This window comes from Anser brachyrhynchus (assembly GCF_964034855.1).
Source record: "Anser brachyrhynchus genome assembly, chromosome: 5".
In the NCBI taxonomy this organism is placed as follows: Eukaryota; Metazoa; Chordata; class Aves; order Anseriformes; family Anatidae; genus Anser; species Anser brachyrhynchus.
In genome coordinates, this window is record NC_137699.1 from 57,227,750 (window position 1) to 57,249,687 (window position 21,938).

At 44.1% G+C, this 21,938-nt stretch overlaps 1 protein-coding gene across 2 annotated transcripts in view; it reads right to left on the bottom strand.

Annotated features, from left to right (window-relative positions):
• Positions 1-21,863, bottom strand: part of AKT1 (AKT serine/threonine kinase 1) — a 72,882-nt gene extending 51,019 nt beyond the window's left edge. Inside the window, exons 1-2 of one of the 2 annotated variants that reach the window (XM_080596353.1) lie at positions 21,563-21,863; positions 15,049-15,223 (exon numbers count right to left, since the gene is read on the bottom strand). In XM_080596353.1, the coding sequence (XP_080452479.1) occupies positions 15,049-15,094 (46 nt within the window). In that variant the 5' untranslated portion in view covers positions 15,095-15,223; positions 21,563-21,863. Of the gene's footprint in view, positions 1-15,048; positions 15,224-17,857; positions 20,701-21,562 lie in introns of those variants that run through there. The other variant, XM_080596354.1, reaches the window with a different exon arrangement.
• Between the last annotated feature and the right edge of the window lie 75 nt (positions 21,864-21,938).

Here is a 21,938-nt window from a genome sequence, read left to right on the forward strand (position 1 = left end):
TTCACAAGCCTCCTTGCTCTGGAGATTTGGGGTTGTAAAATAATAAGAAATAAAAAAATCCCTTTGAGACTACAGCTATCTCATTTCAGACACAGATCTAAACACAGATCTGATGCAGACTCATACGCAGACCCTGGCTCCAGGCTTCACACAACCATCTTGTCTCAGATAAAACAAATACCATAGGCTGCAGACTGCTCAAGGTTTCTCATTTTTGGCACAGCCAGGCTTCAACCCTGCCCTCAAAGGCTCTCTCTTCTGAGTGAAATGGCACCTCAGGTCCAAAATTTACTCCGTCCTTGGGGACTCCAGCTGCTGCCATCCAGAGCGCCAGTTGTGAAACAAGCTTCTACAACTTGACATTAAATGCTATTTTGTGAATTCCCTCAGCCACTCGCAGTCACTATGACCGTGGTACAAACAGCCCAGGTCCGTGACCCTGTGGATTACCTGGCCCATCTCTGCTGGCAAACTGGACCTTCTGGCCCAGGCCTTGCCTTTGTAACAGGTTCCTGCTGTAAACTTCAACCACCATGAACACAATGCGAACCCAGAGCATGCCTCGTCTGCTTCACTCGGCCTCAGAGTCCCAAGGACCTGCAGCCGACCAGCGAGAGTTGACGATGACCATCAAGGCTCTCAACCTCCATCAGTGACGTAAAATAACACTAGTCTGCCTTGGAGAGGATCAGAAAGAACAAAGCTGGCCCCACCACACATTTTGCCACCCGTATTTCACCCTGACATCACTCCTCTCCCCCGTCTTTTGCACCAGGACAACAGAAGGGAGGAGGAGGAAAGACAGGATGAGGTTAGAAACATTCCTGCTTCCTCACAGCAAAATAAACATAACAACAAATCCCAGCAGCTCTGAAGCCATAGAGCATTCTTAATAAGCCTCACATCCCGGTAATTAAAGCAAAAAGCAACTTCTGGTTCCAAAGCACAGACCCAGATTACTAACAACAAGTATTGAACTAGTGAGGTTTATTATTACATGATTTGAACCTTTTCCTTGACAAAATCCAGATTTCTGTATTTGAACAGATCAGACAGCACCGAAAAATGACAAAGCCTGTTGACAACAGAGAAACTACTATTTATTTTCTGTTTGTTGGCCATCACGAGGAATCTCAAAGCTAAAATCAAACCGCTCTCATCTACAAGTAAGTTTGTTATTCTCCCTCAAAATCTGACTCAGCTTTGCAAGACATTCCCAACGCCAAACTGGTCAAAAAAAAAATCACAGTACTTCATGTTGAAAGGAACCATCAGAGGTGGTCTGTCTAATCTTCTACCCAAAGCAGGGCTATATAAAACTCCACAAAAGAGATCCTAACACCAACAGTACACGTAGGTAATTCAGGAGAACTATAAAAACTTAAGGGGAGGGGAAACAAATGCAATTTTATCAAACTCCAACTTTCAAATCAAATTTGAGGACCAAAACCTCAAGTCTTCTTGGCCGTTCGCCCTCATTTTAATCTCCTTGACTCCAGTAACTGGTTTGAAGATTGTAAGAGTCAGAGGAAAAATGAGTATCAATAAATATTCTCTGTGTGTAGTGGGCATAAAGAGGAGAAATGAATTCTGTGTTCCTCCATGTTTTATTCTACCACATGAATCGTGAGAGAAACAGCACAGAATAGTACATGGTCAAAAAGGTATGCACTGCCTCTGAAGTACGAATGTGTGTCTACAACCATACATCCTGCTGAGTGTCATTCCACTTCTAAAATGGTGCCCTAAAAGCGAAGAGTCTCCAGAAACATGAGGTTTTGCCATAATCACACCCAGTCTAGCCAAGGGAGTAAACAAACCTCTTCAAGAAGCCAACAAGCACTGAAGCAGCCCTCTCCTAGTAGCCTGGAGCTGCTGCTGAGAAGAAAGCTTTCCTCTGGCCTTACAGAGAAGCGTTCCCTTAAAGCAGGAAGAAAATTTCACATATATTCATTTTTGCACATTCCTGCTAGTCACCTGTTACTCAGAGAATGCTAAAAAAAAAAAAAAACACCTTAAAAACTCAAAAATAATCACAGTAAATCTGACCTCTTCCCCACACCCTGTGTTTTACATACAGCTTTCTATAGCCTAATTTGTATTACTGCAGTACACTGCAACTTCACATACACTTCAGGAGCTGAACCAGCTGCTGTCAAAATAAAACAATAAGATAGGCCCTGCTCTGCAGACGTTACTGCCATAAGGCAGGGACAATGGAAAGCCAGAGAGAAAAATGGAAAAAAAAAAAAAGGGACCGATACTGGGCATCACAGTGAAGAGCAGTCGCAGTGCACATGCAGTGCAAGTTCATCAAGGCCTTTTATAAGCAACACAAGAAACGAGAGCTTTTAAAGAGGATAATAAAGCAGCACTGCAGATGTTTACAGGGAACATTTCCCGAGTGTGAAAGGGTAGCAGAAGAGAAAGCACAGAAGTGTTTGCTTGCCCCCATGTTGTAGTCACAGTATTGAGACATGCTAGGCTAACTGGAGGCAGAAGTTAACATCTTAATAGCAAATTAGAGGCAGTAAAAATAGGTATGAAAAGGAAAAACAGCTGCTTTTGCAGCTCGATGCCACAGAGGAACTAGCAGATAGCAACAGAGCAGCAGCCCAAGAGAACTGAGCTCTGCAGCAGCCCTCTGAATGGGACAGGTTACACGCCAAGCATGCAAAGTTGCATGGCGATGCAAACCAATGAAAAGTATATTCCCCACCACCACCACGTTTGGCTTTTGTTTCCCATTTTCATGAATAACGGTATAATCCATCATCTACAGCAGCGTTAAATACATCAATTACTGTGAAGATCAAAAATCCACAGACAATCTGGTTATAGCTGCCGTAGAGCTGAGAGAAGTCAGTATTTCAGAAAAAAACTTGACCACCTGATGCTCTGAGCAGAGCAGTCAATACAAGTATGTACGTAAAACCATACTTTTCTACGAAATTACAACCAATATTACCCAGAAGACAAACTAGACAGGGAAAAAATGCATGAACTCCAAATGGTGCAGTTATGATGAACTGCCTAGATAACAGCCTTCACCCGATTTTCACAGATTTTGCCCATCTTAAAATCATATTATATTGTTCCAGGTGAACAATCTACTACAGCCACTGTACATCTGTCTACAGCCACTTTAAAGCTCTCGCTTCCTTTCAAGTCAGAGGGTAGGTATCTGTATTGCTTGGACATCTCAAAATCTGAGGCATTAAAAAAAAAAAAGTAATAGCAGTTATTATGAAAGGATGAAACACCTACAGTACAAAATACTCCTACTGCAGCAAGAACAGGACATTCTAACCCAAACAAAGCACTTACCAAGTCTAGTGCTCGAGTTTACTCAGGATGAGTCCAGGCCAAAAGCAAGGCTCAAGTTTTACATGACTGCAGCAGCGCCACCACGGCTGAGGAAAATCAGGAGCTCCACTGCACCTGCCTTAACAGGACCGTTTACATTGTTCAAAATACGAGGCCAGGTTTGGCTGCTAAAGTCTTTGCAAGCCCATTGTGCAAAGGAGAAGAATCACCCCAGCCTGTAAAAGGCCTGAGGAAGAAGGCCTCGTTTTACCTGAGCACGCCGAATGTGGCAAGAGCTGGTGGCCACGGAACAGGCAGAACCCTTTAAAAATACACAAAGTCGTTTATTACACTGGGACAGTACTTCGCGTTGCACAATCCAAGCTTTTGTTTCAAGCAAGAAAATGTTTTCTAAATATTTTGTCACCATGACAGTCTAGCCTTGGACTCGTATCCTGCCCTTGGTTACTCCAGAAGAGCCCTGTGAAGCCAGCTGTGCTGCCCAGCTTGTCACCGAGTCCTTGGGCCACCGGGCAGGCCTGCCTGGCAGGGCAGCCCCGTACTGAGCTTTGTGATCCCAAGTCACCTTGCCTCCTCACAAACTAAAGCCTTCTGTGCAAGAGCAACATGAAGAAACGACATCGTATGTAAGGGGAAGATGGTTTTGTGACTAGGAAATACAAAACTTCTCTCCAACAGGTTCAGCTTTATCCAAAGAATACAGGCAAAACAAAACAATTCCCAAGATAGCAGAAACGAAGTATTTTAAACACGGAGAGAGAGAGCGCCATGGCAAAACATCCAGGCTCTGAGGGCCCTGTTCCAAGTGAAAACATTTCTTTCAGGGACAGGAATCTGGCAAACTGAGTCTGAGCAGATCGAGCCTCGGTCCGCAGCGCTGAGAAGAGCGGCCGACCATTTCTGTGTGACTCAGGAAGGCCGCAGAAGGCTTGTGAGGAACAAGATCAACGGGGTGTTTATATACAGCCAGCAGCGTCATGTGAACAGGCGGGTTAGTTTGTGAAATGAATGTTTGCATTGTCAGTTAAAAGAAGAAAAAAAAAAAAACACCCTCTATTCCACACTTTTAAGTTTCCAACATTAAAAACATAGCAGGGGAAGGAAGCACTCCGGCAGCCAAAATTTACAAATTCTTACCATAACTTTGGCACAGTAAACTTCTCCAGTGTCACAAAGGCCTATTCTTCAGGGGGGTTTTGTTGTCTCTTTTTCAGAAGGCCTGATCCACATGTGAAATGTATTAAACACATGCACACACAAAATGCCAACAGAAGCATAAACATGGGCACTTTTGTGTACATGTGTGTGTTTCCAAAGTTATATCTGTTTTCCCTTACACAGAAACGTACCTCGTAACAGCCTGGAGGCAGAGATTTCTGCTTTCTCTCTCTTTACCAGCAAAGCTCTGTAAGCTTTTTCCTTTCCCCAAAGGACTGCAATGCTATTTTATTTTAATTAAAAATTCAAATCAGTGACAGATATTCCACCTCAGGAGTTGCAATCAGCGGCCAGGTTTCAAGAATTTAACAAAGAACGAAGATTTCCACGCAGAGTTGTTTATGGTTTTTGTTTGTTCGCTTTGTTTTTGAAACTGGAGCAGAAATTCCTCAGTATAACCTTTCATTGTCTGAGAGACACCTCACCAGAACCTGAAAGGGAATGCTAAGACTCCCCATAACACTCGGCATTACTGCATTGTAAAAACAAATCTAAGCTTTGAAAAGTCAGCACTTTTCCTTCTTATTATCTGAAGCTATTAAAGAGCCCTAACATAGATGTGAAAGAAATACAACAGAAAATCCTGCCTGATCTAAATACATATAGCTAAATTTATCTTTCCGTTTTCAACACGCTGCTCGGTGATTGGGCATTTAGACTTCTATTCACCGGCTAGAAAAAAAGCCAAATGGTACATTTAAAAAAAAAATTGACTTTGAAATATTGTTATGAGAATGGGGACAAGCTACGTAAACCCTAAAATTCTGTGGGTCTTTGTATTCACGATTATTGTCACAAACTAAAGGGCTCATATTCCCTACTAAGCAAACATTTACAATTAAATCCATTCTGCACGACGCATTTGCATTTTGAGATAGAACAGTCAGTTGTTCAGCTGCTGTGATTTAGATGGATTGGTTCATTATTGCTGCTGTTCGTTTTCAGCTACACTGTATAACAAAGGGGTGCCAATGTAGTCTTGAATGGCTTTAAAGCTAACTATTCTGGTATTCTTCCATGATGATGTAATTTAACTATCTCTCCTTCTCTTGGATCAAGATACCTCGACTTCACAGGCTAAACTTCAGCAGAAACAACATAACCGAGCTGACACAAGAGCCTTCAATAGGCAGTATCTCTGAAGGCTGCTGCTGGCAAGCTTTCAACGATTTTCACATACGAAAAAAGTCATTTTTCCTAATTCTCATTTAGGATAAATACTTTTCCTATCATGCAAGTAACATGGCAACCTCAGCTTCCACACCTGGAGATAAATCAGTTATGTAGTAAAACTATATCTTGTACCAGAAAAAATCAACCTAGAACTACAACAATCTCCAATACAATGCAAACTTCAGGTTGAAAAAGTCAACTATTATCCTACTCCTTCACTGCCTGAAATATACCAAAGGCAGTATTAAAGCAATGACGCCATTTTTCTACTGAAGACCACTTTAAAAGTCCAGTTTCATTAAAATATGTATGTATACACATCGAAGAAAAAGGCATGATGATAGCAGTGTTTCACCTACCAATCCAAAGCAGTCTTCTCAAGACACTGCCAAAGCAACACAAAAAACATTTATCAGGAAATAACTTGATTACTGAATTTACTGCAGCAAGAAATTTGTGTCCTGTGTTCAGAAATCACTTTCCACCTGTAAAATTACTTCCAAGCCCCACAGCCAGCACTGTCGCCATAAATTATCACAACGGAATTCTAGTCTGGTCCACGCATAAACCTGCAGTGGAATAATAAACATATGATGTAGCTAAAATGCTACAAGTACACCTTTAGTCAACCCTTGAATTAAGAAATAAATGCCTTCAGTTGAAAAGCGATCACTTCTCATGGTGTTCCCAGTTTATAATTTCTAATTAATAAAGGAGATTGCATGGTTGAAAGTTAAAAAAAAAATAATAAAGTAAATCAATACAATGAAAATACTTTCATTTAGGTAACCGACTGCTATTTATAGAAGCTTTGCAGACCACAGACAGAAGCAGGGATGTGTATGACACGCATACAAAAAACAATCCAGACAATCTGTGCCTGGAAGTCCCTGAAAAGCAACTAGCAAGTATGAGCCAGTATTCCCACTCTGCAGCTGTGAAGAGGCCTAACAATGGATTTTGAGCTGCTCAACAGTTTTGTGCAAGGGTTTAACTTTTTACCAGTGCTCCAATTGTTGAAGCCCAACTGAGGCACAATGGCAAGAATATATAAAATAGCGCGCATCCGTGTATTTCAGGGCATAAACCCTACCTACTGTAAATATTTGGCACACCAGTGTAACTACATCATTCCAAACACGTGGTGTTATGCTGGCAGATAGGATATGGCACACACAAGGACTCATATGGAAAACACACAGAAAAAAATTTAGAAAAGTCTCTCTTTTTCTATTAACTCGAGATTTAAATTAACTGGAGTTTAATGGATAAAAAAGCAGTTCAGATAGAGTTTCATTTATATGTGTCTATTATCCATTAGACCTGTCAAGCCTCTTGCAGCAAATGTAAAAGTTATTCTTTCTTAACACGAGCTTTCTGAAGTATAATCAGGATAAATTTCTCGAACCCCACATCCTCTAACGGAATTGCAGAAATAACAGGGTACAATGTGCAGCTAAGGATTCAAAAAAAATATAAACATATAAATTATTTTAAATTGTATAATTTTTGAGACTTTTATTTGCAAGCAATTTAACAGCCCTTTTTCTTCTCCTTAGTCTAAACTGTTAAGAAGCTACTCAGGTTATGTTTTCCAGTTTTCCTCTACATTATGAGAATTACCAAACTTCTCTACTTCAGAAAGGGACAAAACTGTCAAAATCTTGTGATGTCTACATGTAGGGACTGATTTTGTAAAACCAGAACCAACATAAGGCCTGCACCTAAAATTTGTGAATTAGCAGCGACTGCTGCTAGCAGCCACGACCCCCATTGGCACCTGAAGTCCAGTGCCACTCGTGACTCAGGTATTTCTATCAGCACATCAACACGTGTTTTGGGAGCAAGCTCCAGGCTTCAAGACAAGCGCCTCCTGCGAAGGCTGTGGCTCATGGCCTACATAAAACCCAGCTCCCTGGCACGTACGTTCCGTGGTCTTCATTACGAGTAGGTTATTAAAGCCAAACAGAACAGACTGATGCGGTATCACTGATGTGGCAGCCCCATGGACAGCTCAGGTGGTGTGCGCAGTCTCAAGAGACACCCAGCACCTCTGCAGTCACGCACAGCCCCGCTGGCTCACGCTGTTATTTCGGCGTGCAGTTCACCCAAGACCCAGGCTTTGGACAGCACCTCAAAGCTCTCCTGACTTACCCCAGAGACTCAGCAAAACAGTAACTGACAACTCTCTTCTTCTGCCGGCAGTGCGTGACGGTTGTTTACCGCGCCTGTCCTCAAATACGACCATGCACTTTTGCATGAATTGACAAATTTCACAACAGTGTTTGACCAGCTATCTTTTCACATTTTTGGCTCAACTTGACGAGGTGGGAGAATAATCTAAGAGCTCGTAACATGTTTTCACTCAAGTTCGGTCTTCGTTATTTCCCCCTTTCAGTTGCAATAAATATTTCTCACAGAAGCACGCTACTTCACACCTAATATGGTGCTATTCTTTCTCCATTCTTTTTCTTCCTCTTTCCTCATATAGTTTCCTGGTTTTTGTTCCCCCTTTAAGATGCACATTGTACCTGCAACATAATACATCTGAAAATAATAAACCCTCCGTCTTCCCCCCTCGAGAGATGATTTTTCAATAAGGCTCAACTTGTTTCTTTTCTTAGTAAATCAGTTACTTTGATATGTAAAAGGGAAAAAAACACAAGGCTGAGAGGGTTTGTTTTGTTTTTTTGAACAACAATGCTCCATCTTTTAAAACACATTCAAATGAAATGCACAAATGTTAAGCAATCCTCTCTTCCCAGCACATATTAAGGTTTGTTTCCTTATTCCTTGAGTGAGTCTGAGACCAACAACTACCCCAGCAGCTTCTAGGAGACCTTTACAGAAACACAAACTGGATAAAGGGAGACCCGCTACACGTCACCATGTCATGTAAGAGTCTAAGAGCATCAAACTCCTCGCCAGCCTTTTCAGGTGGTGAAGCCTAAGGCTGATGGTGCTAAAGCAGAGGAAGTTCAGGGAAGGAGTGCAGCTGATGGTGCGTACACGGGGGAGCACGAGCAGGGAACTGTGGAAGGGAAGGAAGCTTCTGGCGTTCACACAGGCTGCAGGGGAAGAAATTCTGACGGGAGGACGAGGCACCAAATTTAAAAGGCATAGCACAGCCCCTTGTTTAAAATCGCTCCTGCAAGAACAATGAGCACAGCTTTACTCTCTGCTCTCCTTACCTCAAAATAGCACACTCAATTAGTGCTTCTTCCTAAGTTCAAACCTGATGACTTCTCAATATGCCTACTGAGGGAAAAAGAAAACAAACCAAAAAAAACAACAGAAAACCACACGTGGATTTTTTTTTTTTTTTTTGCACAGACCTAACTTTTATTTTCCTCCTCCTGTAAAATAAAGGAACCATGAAAGAGAGAGGATCAAAGACAACTCAGGCGGTTTCTGTGTAAACCACTGTATAAAGTGTTACCAGGCTCCCTTTAAACCATGCTTGTAATGTCCTAGATCCTTCACTGCCAAATCTCGTCACAAGTAGTAGCAGAAACTTATGACACTACGCCAATTTTAGAGATAAAATTGAGACCTAGTTTGTTTAGTTTCTGACATACAATGAAACAGAATATGAAAGTAAACTTCCAGAACTGACATCAGCAATCTGGCCATCTACATCTGAGTTGTTCCTCTTTGTCATTCAGACTTGCATCTAAGTTCCAGTTTACAAACACAGAGAAAAATATCTAACCTAGCATGGCTTCTCTAAAGAAGTTTACTCTTCTCTAGAGACCTGTGTGTTCCAAAAGAAAGGTGGAGGAAAATGTTGGAACACAAATTCTGGAAAAAGTCATTTTTACTGGAAAAAAAAAAAAAACATTGGACTTTGCCATTCAAAAATGTGAAGCTGTGACTTAAAGAATGGGTTTTCATAAATGACAAAGTTCTGGCCAGAAAGACGTTTCAAAAAGGACACTGAAAAATAAAAGAAATGGACAAAACCTGAAGCAGTCTGCTCAGGGGAAGGACGATGAGCCACTTCTAGGCTGCACTAGCTCTCTCCCCGCTCACAGACGTGGTACAGTACAACTACACTGCACCAGGTAATTCCCAGCCTTTGACTTCCCTGTCGTCCACAGCAGACTTCTTACAGTACACTGTACCCAGTCTGTTTCCTATGATCTCTCCACAAATAATGCCGTCAGATGAGGTCTACCCTCCAAAGTCTAGCTGACTAGCCATTATCAGCTCATATTTCTCCAGATGTTTTGTGATCTCATCCTTTCTTAATGTCTCTAGCATCTTGCCTACCACCAAGGTCAGATTTATTGGTTGACGATTTCCTGGTTCCTCCCCAGTCCCCTTTTCCCAGAACAGGGCTAGCAAAATGAAAGCAACTGAGAACTAGCATTGCAAAACCATAGCCCCTTGTGTTGAAAAAGAGACACAAGAAAAACCACAAACTGACACAGCTTATCTTTTGTTTTCAATAAGAGCAGCAAAAGATTTCCCTACGCACCCGAACCTTCAGCTCTGGAAGTAACAACAGCTTCTTTCCCCTGTTACAAACTTCCCCCCTCCGCTCCTTGTTCAGCCCCTGTCTTGTTTCTTACCTTTCCTTTTACCCCCAGTTTTTCCTCTGAAGCAGCTGCGCCCTCTCTAGCTGGCATCTTCTGAGTTCAGATGTGTCTTAGGATCCTTTGTAGCAAATGCCACAGCCTCTCCTTTGAAATACCGTGAAAGCCAGCCGATGCTTGAACTACGCTGAACCTCGAAGGTTCTGGTTACACAGGTCATCGAGAAAGTGCACTGCTACGTCCCACAGACAGACAAAAGCCAAGGTAAAAAACACACAGAAAACAGCCCGAAATAAAACAAACACACATACATACATACAAAAAGAGGTAGGGAACATGGTGAGAACAGAAAAGAGAGAAGAAAGAAGAGGTGAAGGAAAACAGCAACACAGGAGACCCAAAAAGTTAACTTCTGGTCATACATCTTGAGATCCCCTTTTGATTCATACTAAAAGGATACTAAAACTATGAACCTGTGCTCAGAATAACAAAACTAAAGTTCACAGTCTGTGTTACTCTCCTAGAGAAAGTTAAAAGAGCACCAATCGGTTTCTTGGTTGGTATTTTATATAAAATACTGACCCTGCATTCATTTTGTGCAATGAAGCTGTAGGAAGACAAGCCACCAAGGACTAGTGGTTATTTATTAGAACATCCCTGTCACTCCATTGCATTAACCGAAATAATTCTTTAACAACTTTAGTAGTATTTCCAGCAGTGGAGTAAGTATCTTTTGTATTAATTTCTCATTTAAGGACCTGTAGTAATTTTGATCAACTTGGCAGCCAAACTCTAAGCTAGCCAAACAGTTTTATCAGTCTGAAGTCCATAGAAATTGATATTTGGAGGACATGTTATGGTTTTCATGGTTAAAATTACTGTGCTATACTCATAGGCCATTTAAAACCAAGAAAAATTAAAAAGTAGCTCCACATTTGCTGCCAGATATCAACGGATGAGTACACAGGTTTCTCCTGTTGCTTGTAACTGCCTCAGAGTGAGAAACTTAGATTTCTATTTCCTTTTTCAAATGTCAGTGTACATTTTTCCCTCCCCCTCCTTCCGTCCCTCCCTCTCTCTCCAAGCCTCCTCTTTCCATCAGAGTTTATGCCCTAATAGGAAAACCGGACATAGGAGGAAAGACAGAGATGACAGAGTATCGAAACGCACAATCCCACTCTTTGTTAGCCTTGCAGAAAGGCTTCAAAAAAAAAAAAAACAGGATGAAGACTGAAGACAATAGAAGGACTTTTATAAGCAGGGAGCAGAGCAGAAAGACATGAGAAATCCAATGAGATCTTTAAGAATGAAACAGTAAAGTAAATAAAATACACTCTGGCATTTCTCTTTCATCTAAAAAGCTCCGCAACACACGATCAGAAGTAAGGATACTCATTATACACATCCAGAAACCCAGTCATCTCCAAATTTCAACAAGCAGCAATTTGGGCAGATAATTTTCCTCCTTCCTCCCTCATCTTCAATCCCAATTACAGCACCTCTGGCACTACCCGTTTCCCCCGTACTTCCCCACTAAGCAATCCTCTGACACAACACCACTGGGGACTACGTGTGCCGAATGCACACACACACTGCACCACCCTGAATCCGAGTTTCTTCCCTCCACGTTCTCCATGTGTGTCCATGTTCGAACACTCAGCTACGCAGCTAGGCAGAAGTGGTTAGTATTTTAACTACCGTTTTTGTCTTGCAAGAGTCCCTCGCCTCACTGCGACTGGAGTAACAGCATCAAGCGCTGCCAAGTGGGAAAAGAAAAAAAAAAAAAGTTCATTCATGAATTCTTATATTTCTGCCCGGTTGAGGTTAGACGTGTCGCGGAGATGACTCCAGCCTCCACACAAACAAACATCTGTGCTACTGGAAGTGGGACTTCCTTCATGCGACCGACTTACAGAACTGCCAAGAGCTCTCGGCCAGGCAGAGATGTTTAATTTCGTTTCTCCATTTGTATTTTTAATCCTGGAAACAAAAACAGAAACGTAAAGCAAGCTGACAGAAGAAAACAACTCCAGAATTCTCGAAAGCCCTGCTATTTCCCTGCCAGGCCAAAACACCTGCTCCTGATAATGATGGCTTTATGCTTATATACACCTGCCATCCAGAAGGGCTCCAGAGCACTTTGCAGGCTGCTTTATACATACACAAATCATTAAAACCACCAAAATTAAGCCGCTGCTGGGGCTAGATGGAGCAACTGTTCGACTGCACACAGCCATGCTGTTCAACTGTTTAGGACGTGAACTAAAAGGTACCATATCCAACTGAAGCTACGGGGGAAATTTAGGGTAGGGGGAATGTAATTGCCCAAACTGGATTTTGGCCAGTCGCTACTGAACGTATCTGCATGTGGAAAGCCCTAGGATGTTTGAAGACCACAAGCAGTCCAACCTTCAGTTTTATGAATTACCCCAAAGACAAACAATATACATTTCCTATATCGAAAATCCTCCTTTAGAAGTCCCTCCCTGCAGTAATTACTGTTTATGCCCTAACTTCAGACGCTCGCAGTATCTGACATCAGTTTTGGAAACATCCTGTGGTTGTAGCACTTGATCTTGCAGAGCTAGCAAACTGATAGGGTCTGACAATAAATGTCGATGATTAAAAAAAAAAAAAAATCATTTACAAAACACACACACACATAGTGGATCAGTTCCTCCTCCACACTCCCACAAGCCTAAAGAACTGAATTTCTCAACAGAACATAAAGCAGAACAACTGAGAGAGTAACGGAGCTGGCGCGCAGAGCACACCGAGGAGATACAGCGCTGTTTTCCAAAACCCTCCTCACACGGACAATACCAAATCAACAGCTGCAACATCAATAAAGCGGAATTAAGTAGGTGTCACTGCACCTACCAAGAAGGGAAAAAGGCATCGGGGAACTGGCATCGAAAAAACGCCGAGGTATGTTTAATAGTTGAGGCACAAATTTGCAATCTCAAATATATGCAGAACATGCAGAGTAACGTTTTGGAAATGGAAATGTGTTCAGCAGATAATCTCATCATACTGCTATCAGCAAACCATCAGAGATAATAATCTGTTTCTGTAAGGTAATTTAAAATAGAAAAAAAATAGATCAACAGATCAGGGCATCTTTTACTAAGACCTCCTCCACAGGTCTCTTTACTTGACAGTAGCTTTATTGTAATACTAGAAACAAAGAAAAATAAGTTCATAAGTGTAAACACAAACAAGTTTGAAATATGCCTGTCTTGAAGTTTCAGACACATCTGCCTCTGAATCCTCCTACGTGGTTTTACGCTTCCATTTTCATACTTTCTAAAATGTTTCTCCCTCAAATTTTTGTACAGTGTTCCTCAAAGTATCTTTTTTAAAACTTAGAGATAAGTATAGAAATAATTGTAACAAAGGAAGATTAAAAAACCCACAGCCTAAAAACAACATTTAAAACTACAAATATATTGCTTATTTAAGAGTTTCTAGATTCATGAACGGGAATGGAAACATGGTTCTGTGTTACTTTCTCCTATTTAACCAAACACAGCAATCCACAAGTATGTTATCAGAATAAAGTAGCCTGGGTACACCAAAACTATCCAGAGAGTTATTTAAAATAATGAGTGGATAGGAGCACCTACTTCTAAGTAAAACAGACCAGAACAACAACAAAAAACAACAAACTTTATCAAAGCGTTTTTACGTCAAGCATCAGACAATTTGCTCAACTAAGCTGTATATCCAGCTGTTAAATGTATGTATTTCCACTCTTTTAAAACATGGATTATAAACTTTATTGTTGCAGATGAGCCATCAGCCTTTATCAAGGTTATGATACTGTATTTCCGTTTCTTCCAAAAATAATTACACTATACCTTTGCACCTTCAGGCATGTTGTTGCAAACCCTCTAGAAAAATCCTGAGTCTGCAGAACCACGCAAGCTTCCCTACTGCTGGGGCATACAGATTTTGCTTTTGGTCCAAAAAAATGACGGTATTATGGAAAGTACCTAACGCTGGTCTCTCCTTTCCAAGAAATGATAGTAGAGGACAAAGAACCAGGTAAGCCAAGAGCCTTGGAGGAGTAGCATCACAGTACTTGAAAACAAACACTCTCCTACACCCACCCCGCATAAAAATAAGTACATAAACATCTAAGGATGCAAAAAGCTTAACTGTACTTGTGACTATGTTTTTTCAGTTTCACCACTCAGTTGAGAAGACTTTTGATAAAAATCAAATTTCATCAGTGGTAAAACAGAAACGCACCGAGCGCACAAACTCGAGGCTATTCTGCATGTCCAGGACACTGGTACCGAGTGGTTCAGACACAAATCAACTACCACGTCCTCCAGCAGGTCTCTGCAAGAGGACATCATTGCTTGCAAAATCCAGGCGCATCGATCACCGTTCAAATGAAGATTCACCTCAAGACAACTCCACCTTCTATCGGCGTATGAAGACAAAAAGAAAAGCTACAGCCCTTCATTTGAAACAAATGATTTGCCACTCTAAGCATCATGTCCTTTAGTTACTATCTTCATAATCATTTTAAAACCAAAGAGCTGGTGCAGTTTTTGGCAAACTCACACATGCACAAACCCAAAGAAATCCCCTTGCAACGCGTGCTTTCTCAGCTTGACAAAGTCACACGCGCTCCTTAGATGCAGTTTCCCGCTAGGGTGGACAGGAGAACAAGAACTGACAATTTCAAGATACCCTGTTAAAGGGCACGTGGTGCCCAGAGAGAAAGCCAGTCTAGTGCACGATCCAACACCCTGTCGTCCTGGAAGGAAAAGACACTTACCTCGTTTGTGAAGCCACCCTTCCTTCACTATTGCTACTTCATTCATAATGGCAGGAATGTCTCTCGGAAGATCAGCTTACGCCAAAAGATCACTGTTGAAATTTCTGAGCTCCAGCAGAAGCGTCCACAAAGGGGCTCTTGTTGGGTTTGCCGTTTTTCTCCTTCTCGGCTACTTCTAAAAGGATCAAAAGAAGAGTCCACCGTCATTTGAAGTATATCACATGGTAAATCGGGGATACAACAGGGAGTAGCTTTCATTGCTGGTTTGTTTTTATTATTTTAATTACAAATCCTAAATGAAGGCTTTGCTCTTCACAAAGATATTGCTGTCTCCACGGGTGGAGGTGCTGGAACAAGTGCCTGCTAGAGCCCTGCTTCTCCACACTGTCTAGAGCAGAGGCGGCTGCAAGACTCTGCCCAGAAGACATCTCCCAGCTCTCCAACAACATCAAGCTCCCCTCGACAATCAAAATTCTGAGATTTAGCAAAGTCTTGTTGTATTTCCTGGCAAGAAGACTTCCAGAACTTCTTCTGGAAGGTTTCCTTACAGCCTGCTGTATGCCAGTCTATCAACTAACACACAGTGCATCTTAGAGATAAAGCCCTGAGAGTAAAAATTCCCAACACTTTGCTTCACGTTTTCCTAGCTTCAGTGTCATCCTGTTCTCCCACTCAAATCTCCATGACTTTCCTCCAAATTGTCTTCTCTATCTTTTATATTTATGACTCCTACCTCTCTTAGACTTATACAAAGAACCTCAGATAAGCTCACGTACCTTTCTGCTATCCTAAATCAGCCCTTATAAGCACCGTGATCAATTTTATCACCCTTCTCTGAACTCGCTGCAGTTTGCTGCTGTCTTTCCTGCAATGAAATACACCTAAGCACGACTTAGGATTTTTACCAGTCCACCTTACGAGATGAAGTCCCTACCTAAATAGCTCAAAATTGCTGCATCTTATTGAAAACACATCTACCTCATGGCCGGCTACCACAGAAATGTTCTCCACATCTCCCTCCCTCACTGAAAGCAATCTCTTCCCAGATGCATCAGCTTTTATTATTTTTCTAAATTGAATCTGATTATTTTCCTGCTTGCGGTACAAATGTTCTCTGTTTGTTTTCCTTTAACGACTTCTGTGCTCTCAGAAGCGTCCGTACCTCCATCCAGCTTGGTATTAGTTACGCGATCAGAACTATAATTGGTGACACGTTCTCAGCAGTAATTAAGGAGCTTAATACAGCAGAACCTAGCAGCGTTTGGAACATGCCACCGAAGACCTGGCTGTTACCGGCGTCTCTCTCCCAATTTGGAGACCTCACATCCCCACCTAACAAATATGTACCAGCTCTGCTTGCATTTGGCAGGCGTGCGTCAATTACCGGTGAGCACGCAGGTGATATCCATCAGAAACTAGATTAAAAAGCAACTAATTCCGCATAACTCACTAAGACACAGCCCCGGGTGGAAGAAGCAGGTGGTCAAAACGAGTCCAACCCAGAACCCAAACACCAGCAGGGACAGAGGGGCTGCGCCTTTCACTGCCAGAGTGGTAAAACACTCTGCAAAGCCGGGGAATCCAATCCGAACCATCGCTGCAAGCCGAAATTCACTAGGAGAAGATGCAAGAGAACCAATATTCTGCCTGTGAACTTCCACTGTTTGTCACTAGTCCTCAGCTCTTCCAGTAACAGTTTATTTTCAGGGGAAATAATAAAAAAGATTATATTTTTTTTCCAAATTATGGATCTGCCATGTCTTTCTGCTTGTAATTATCACTCCGAGAAACAGATAAGACGTTTGCCTGAGGGAGGGAAAACACACAAAAAAATGACACTGGGACAAGAGACTTGTAAGAATCCCTCAATTTCCCAAATAAATATGCAAGGACCATATGCTGCGGAATAGAGACCAGCAACCCACTGCTACCAGTTGTCCACAACAAATTCCTTCGGATCCAGAGCAATTAAGATACAAACTTGACGAACATGGCAGGCTTTCGCCCTCCTTTCAAAAACACATGCACAACAGTCACGCTAGCTGAACTGACTTGTTGATGTCAACAGGAGACGAGACCTCACTTCAGGGCTTCACAGAAGCACCCAGCAATTTGCAAAGTGTTGAGCAAAACCCCCGAGATTATCACAGCTTAGGTATGGAAACGCAACACCAAGGTGTGAAAGTTAACGCGTCGAACATGGTCCGTAACAGAAAACGGGGACGGCGTAACCTGCCTCCGCGCCTTGAATTCAGCAACTCAACTGCATTGAGCCGACAACATCCTTTTCAACGACCGTACTTTAAAAAAGTTATGAGCCAAACTAGTCTGTAGAAAGCACAGTCCTATTATTTAAAACAGAAAAAGGTGCGAGGGCACGGAACTCGGGAACCTCCAGCTAAGTTATTCCAGGTTTGTCTGCGTTAACGCTTGCCAAGATTACCACCCGGCAACCTCCTGCTCCTCACGGCCTAAATCGTCACCTCAGACTGAATCAGAGTGACTACGCAGCCCAAAAAAGCAGATCAGCAAAGAAACCCAGAGTTCAGAAGAACTACTTGTTCTGGTTCCTGTGGCATCCAAAAAATTTGGGCTGCCCTCTGCCTACAGTTCCTATACAAGAAGCATCCATCCCCCACTGCTACCGTAGCCCTGCCCTCAGGGATGTGTCCACCTGCCCATCTCCTTCGAGGGGAAAGAGGAGCTTGAACAAGGCAGAGGATATTATAAAGGAGCCATGCACAGAACATCAGGTAGCATGGCACAACGAAGGGGGAAAAAAAACCACTAAACATCCCCTACCACCAACCTGAAGCGTGGGCTCCACCTCGCTCCTTCAGTGCACTGAATTTATTAGGGGGAACTTGGTTTTTCTTCAGCGTGAAGAGCTGGGAATCCCTTCTCACCGTGCAATAAGATGTCCGTAGATGCAGCTCCAACAGCAGCAAACCCACTCTATCTGGTATACTTCAAAAAACACGTCCAAATTGGGCTTAATATATGTATTTAAATAAAAGACTATCGAACAGAGTGATAGCAAGTAATAGAGTAATTTCTTGGAAGAGAATAGCAAGTTAACTACAGGTCAGTGTATTTCTGAAGATGTGTAAACCAGAGAAAGTTCCATTTGCATAAAATCCTTAGAGGGGAAAAAAAAAAAAAAAAGAAGTGATTACAGACCTCATTTATGGCCATCTAGGAATGGTTCCCAGTGAGCAGAGGGCATCTGAGGTAAGTATGACCTGGCTGCTCCAGCCTGTGTCTGCACATGACTGAATGCTGTCAAAAGCTAAACAACTCCGTCTTTTAGCGTTCAGTTTGCTTATTTTCAGCAGGCATTTCTCTAATACCTTTTTCAACTCCAAAATATTTCTCACACGGGTGAAGCGCAGTAAATCACGAATAGCGTGACATCAACACCCTATCACGGTGTGCGCTGATTTTATGCACGCATTAACTCCTTAGAGGCTATTAACTTCTCCACAAATAATGAGATAACTCACTTCCCTGTGCACTGCAGCAGTGAAACCTGCTTTAAGGAGTCGGTCAAACAAACAGAAGGTGGAGCTGAACCATCTTTTTCCGTATTTGGGAGAGTTCCTTCTCTTCTGGCTCTTCTACTTATGTTTGCATCCTTCTGCCTCCAAACCCCTCTGAGATGAATCTGTCCTCCTCGCCCTCCTTCCAAGGTGAAATTTTATATTCCTTTCTATCCAAACCCTAAAGGAGAGCAGGAAGAAAATGAATTCTTCCATAACGCTGAAACTTAAGCTTAGGGGATGCAGGAGCATCTCTGGTAATTACTTCATCTCTGTGAAGGAGAGAAAGCCTCGCTCGAAGGAGGACCAGATCCACCAGATCCAACCAGATCCTGTCCAGATCAGCTGGCAAGCTGGCTGTGCCCATCAGCCCAGATCAGGACCACAGCAGGATGGCTCAAAGAAGGATCCAGCTGCCTGTTTGCCTGCCTCGGCCACAGGACACGGTCACAAGAGTAGACAGGTCATATAAGAACTGGAGGGGAGCAGAGACGTGTGTGTTTGGGCCCAGGACATGTGATATCAGAGTAACCTGCGCTCTTTCACATCTCATTTTGAGCTCACAGCCAACTGCATCTAAACTGCACAGGCACACAACGAAGTTGGGCTCCAGCCAACATTTTAAGTAGAGCGTGCAGAGAGGTATCCCCACCAGGCTTTGACCGGTGAAGTACATCTCCTGCATTATGCAAATCCTACCTTCGGTGTTTCGCAGGAGCAGCGCTGCTTCCAGCGCACCCCAGGCCCTCTGAACTCACAGCAGCTTCGCACCATGACCCAGTTACCAAATCTGGGCAGGCAGCTTTCAAGAAAGCCCAGGACCAAGCAGTTCCAGCATCTTAGCTTACTTTACAAAAATGCACTGAGGGCCTTGAGTTAGGCGTGGTCACCAGTGTTTGCTCCTAGCCCATCTTAGAACAACGCCGCATCCAAACAGGTATTTCGTGACTGCTTGTGCTGCTTATTGCTAGGCTTGGAAATGCTCCTCTGATGCTAAGAGCAGTAGAAAAAATGGTAACTGGAGAAGAAAATAAAAATCTCTAAAGTCACTTCCACTTTTCTTTCAATCTGTCAGCGTAATCTAGGCGCACAAAGCTGTAATTTGTCTTTACTAATCAATAGTCAGGAGGTTAATTTTGTTCAGGTGAGGGGCCGGAGTTACGACACTCAGCTGCCCAAGCTGCAACCACAACTACGGTTTGATAGGACAAACGAAGCTGCGTATTTCAAAACCGAGCGATGGCAGAAAAGAAACCTCTTCATACTCTCTCTGTCAAAGACAGAGACAAAATCCTCTTTATGTTCCAAAGCAAGAACAAGTCCTTTTACAGTTTACACTCAAATAATTTAAGAACTGTGCTGCTCAGAACTTCTGCACCAACTTAAGATGCATTTAATCAAATTCCATTTTAAAGTCTTTATAACAGAAGTTTTGTTCAGCTCCCCAAACCAAGACAGTTTCGAACCTATTTGAACCCTTAATGTAATCACTTATGGGTCATTTTTACAAGCCACCAAACCCCAGTGCTGGAGCTACAGGTTACTTGCGGCCACTGGATCAATTCTTCCATTTGATTTATCACTGCTGGGCACCAAAACCAGCTCTATAAACGTCATACACGATGAAAACCCTCCTATTTAAAAAAATCAAAGGTAGTTCCACAGCGTCTTTAAATCTATTAACTCAGACAAACGTTGTGGCTGTCATCAGGAAATTAGCTACTACAAAAAAATAATTACTAGTCATGAAGTATGTCAAATTTATTTACCTGTAAACAAATATTCTCCTGAATTAAGTGTTAGTAACTCCCCTTTATAACTGTATTTTGAAATGTACATCCCTCCCCTGGCACAAACAAAACAAATAAATAAAACAAACAAGAGCAAATCACGGATTTGCTTCTTATCTGTTCGGGATGGTAGGAAAACAAAACGGAAAGAAAAATAGTTAAATACTTTCCAAAGGGCTTAAGGGGCTGGGGGGGAACCCCAATACGGTGTAATCTGCACTAGCATCAGTATCACACCGTAAAACATGTAAGAAGTCTCAGCGTGCTCATGTACTCTATTAGAACTGCGTGTTCTGCAAAGAAAGAGAAGTAAAAGTCCTAGAAGTCTCCAGGAACATCTCAGCAACTGCAGAATTTCACCTTTGGGGGGGAAGGGGGAGCAGGATGGGGCGAGGGGGCACCTGCAGACAGCACCCTACAGGTCTGCAAATAGAAAAAGGGGGGGGGGGGGGGGGGGAAATCGGCTGCAGAAAGGCTGCCCGAGGACCTGCAGACACGGGTGGGGGGCATCACCCCCCCGCGTGCAAACACTCGGTGGTCTGCAAAGCGGCGCGGGGCTGCCACAAAAGATAAGGGCAGAAAACGGGGGCGGGGGGGAGACGGAGGGGAAGGGGGCGGAGGAGCTCTCGGCTACTTTATTTGCCACACTTTCAGAAATAACCCGTGCCCCCCGCATTTCCCCTCCCCCCCCCCCCCCCCCCCCATTTCCCTCCAGGGATGCTCGGGCAGGTCTCGACCCCCGGCGGCGCTGTGCGGGGGGGGGGGGGGAGCCCGCTGGGAGCCCCCCACCCCGCCACGCTTCCACCCACCGCCCCCTGGGGGAAGCCAGCAGCTTCCTGCTCGCCCCGAGCCCCCCCCCAGGCCGGCTCCACCGACCCTGGCCGGGCCGCAGCCCCCCCTAAAACCTCCCCCCAAAAAAACCTCCCCCCACCCCCCACCACCACCCCCAGCTCGGCGGCCCCGGGGCTGGGCGGCGGAGGGGCGGCGGCAGCCCCCAGCCCGCCCCCGCGGCCTAAGGCGGGGGAGCCGGGGGACAACGGGGGGCGCCCCCCCAGCCTCACCCCGACACCCACCTCCCCTGCCCGGCCCCGCACGGCTCGGCTCGGCTCGGCTCGGCGGAGCAGGCCCCGGCGCTTCCTTCCCCCCCCCCACAGCCCTTCCCACCCGGGGGAGCGGGGCACTTACATGGCTGGAGCCCGGGGAGGAGGTGATGGGAGGGCGGCGGCGGCCGGGGAAGGGAGCCGGGGAGGGGAAGGGAAAAGGGGGGAGGGAAAGGGGGCAGCCGGCCGGGCCGGGCGGGCTCTCCGGCGGGTGCCGAGCTCTAAAGGCCTAACCAGGCTCACGGCAGCCGCCGCCTCCTCCTCCTCACCATCCCCGGGCGGCGGGGCGGCGGCTCCTCCTCCTCCTCCCCCTCTCGCAGGCCCACGGGGCTCGCACAGCCGCTCCGGCTGCCTGCCGGCCTCCCTGCCCGCCTGCCTCCCCCGCCGCTCCGCCTCCGGCCGGGAGGAGCAGCCCTGCCTTTCGCCTGCCTCCCCCCCCACACACACACCTCAGGGAGCCG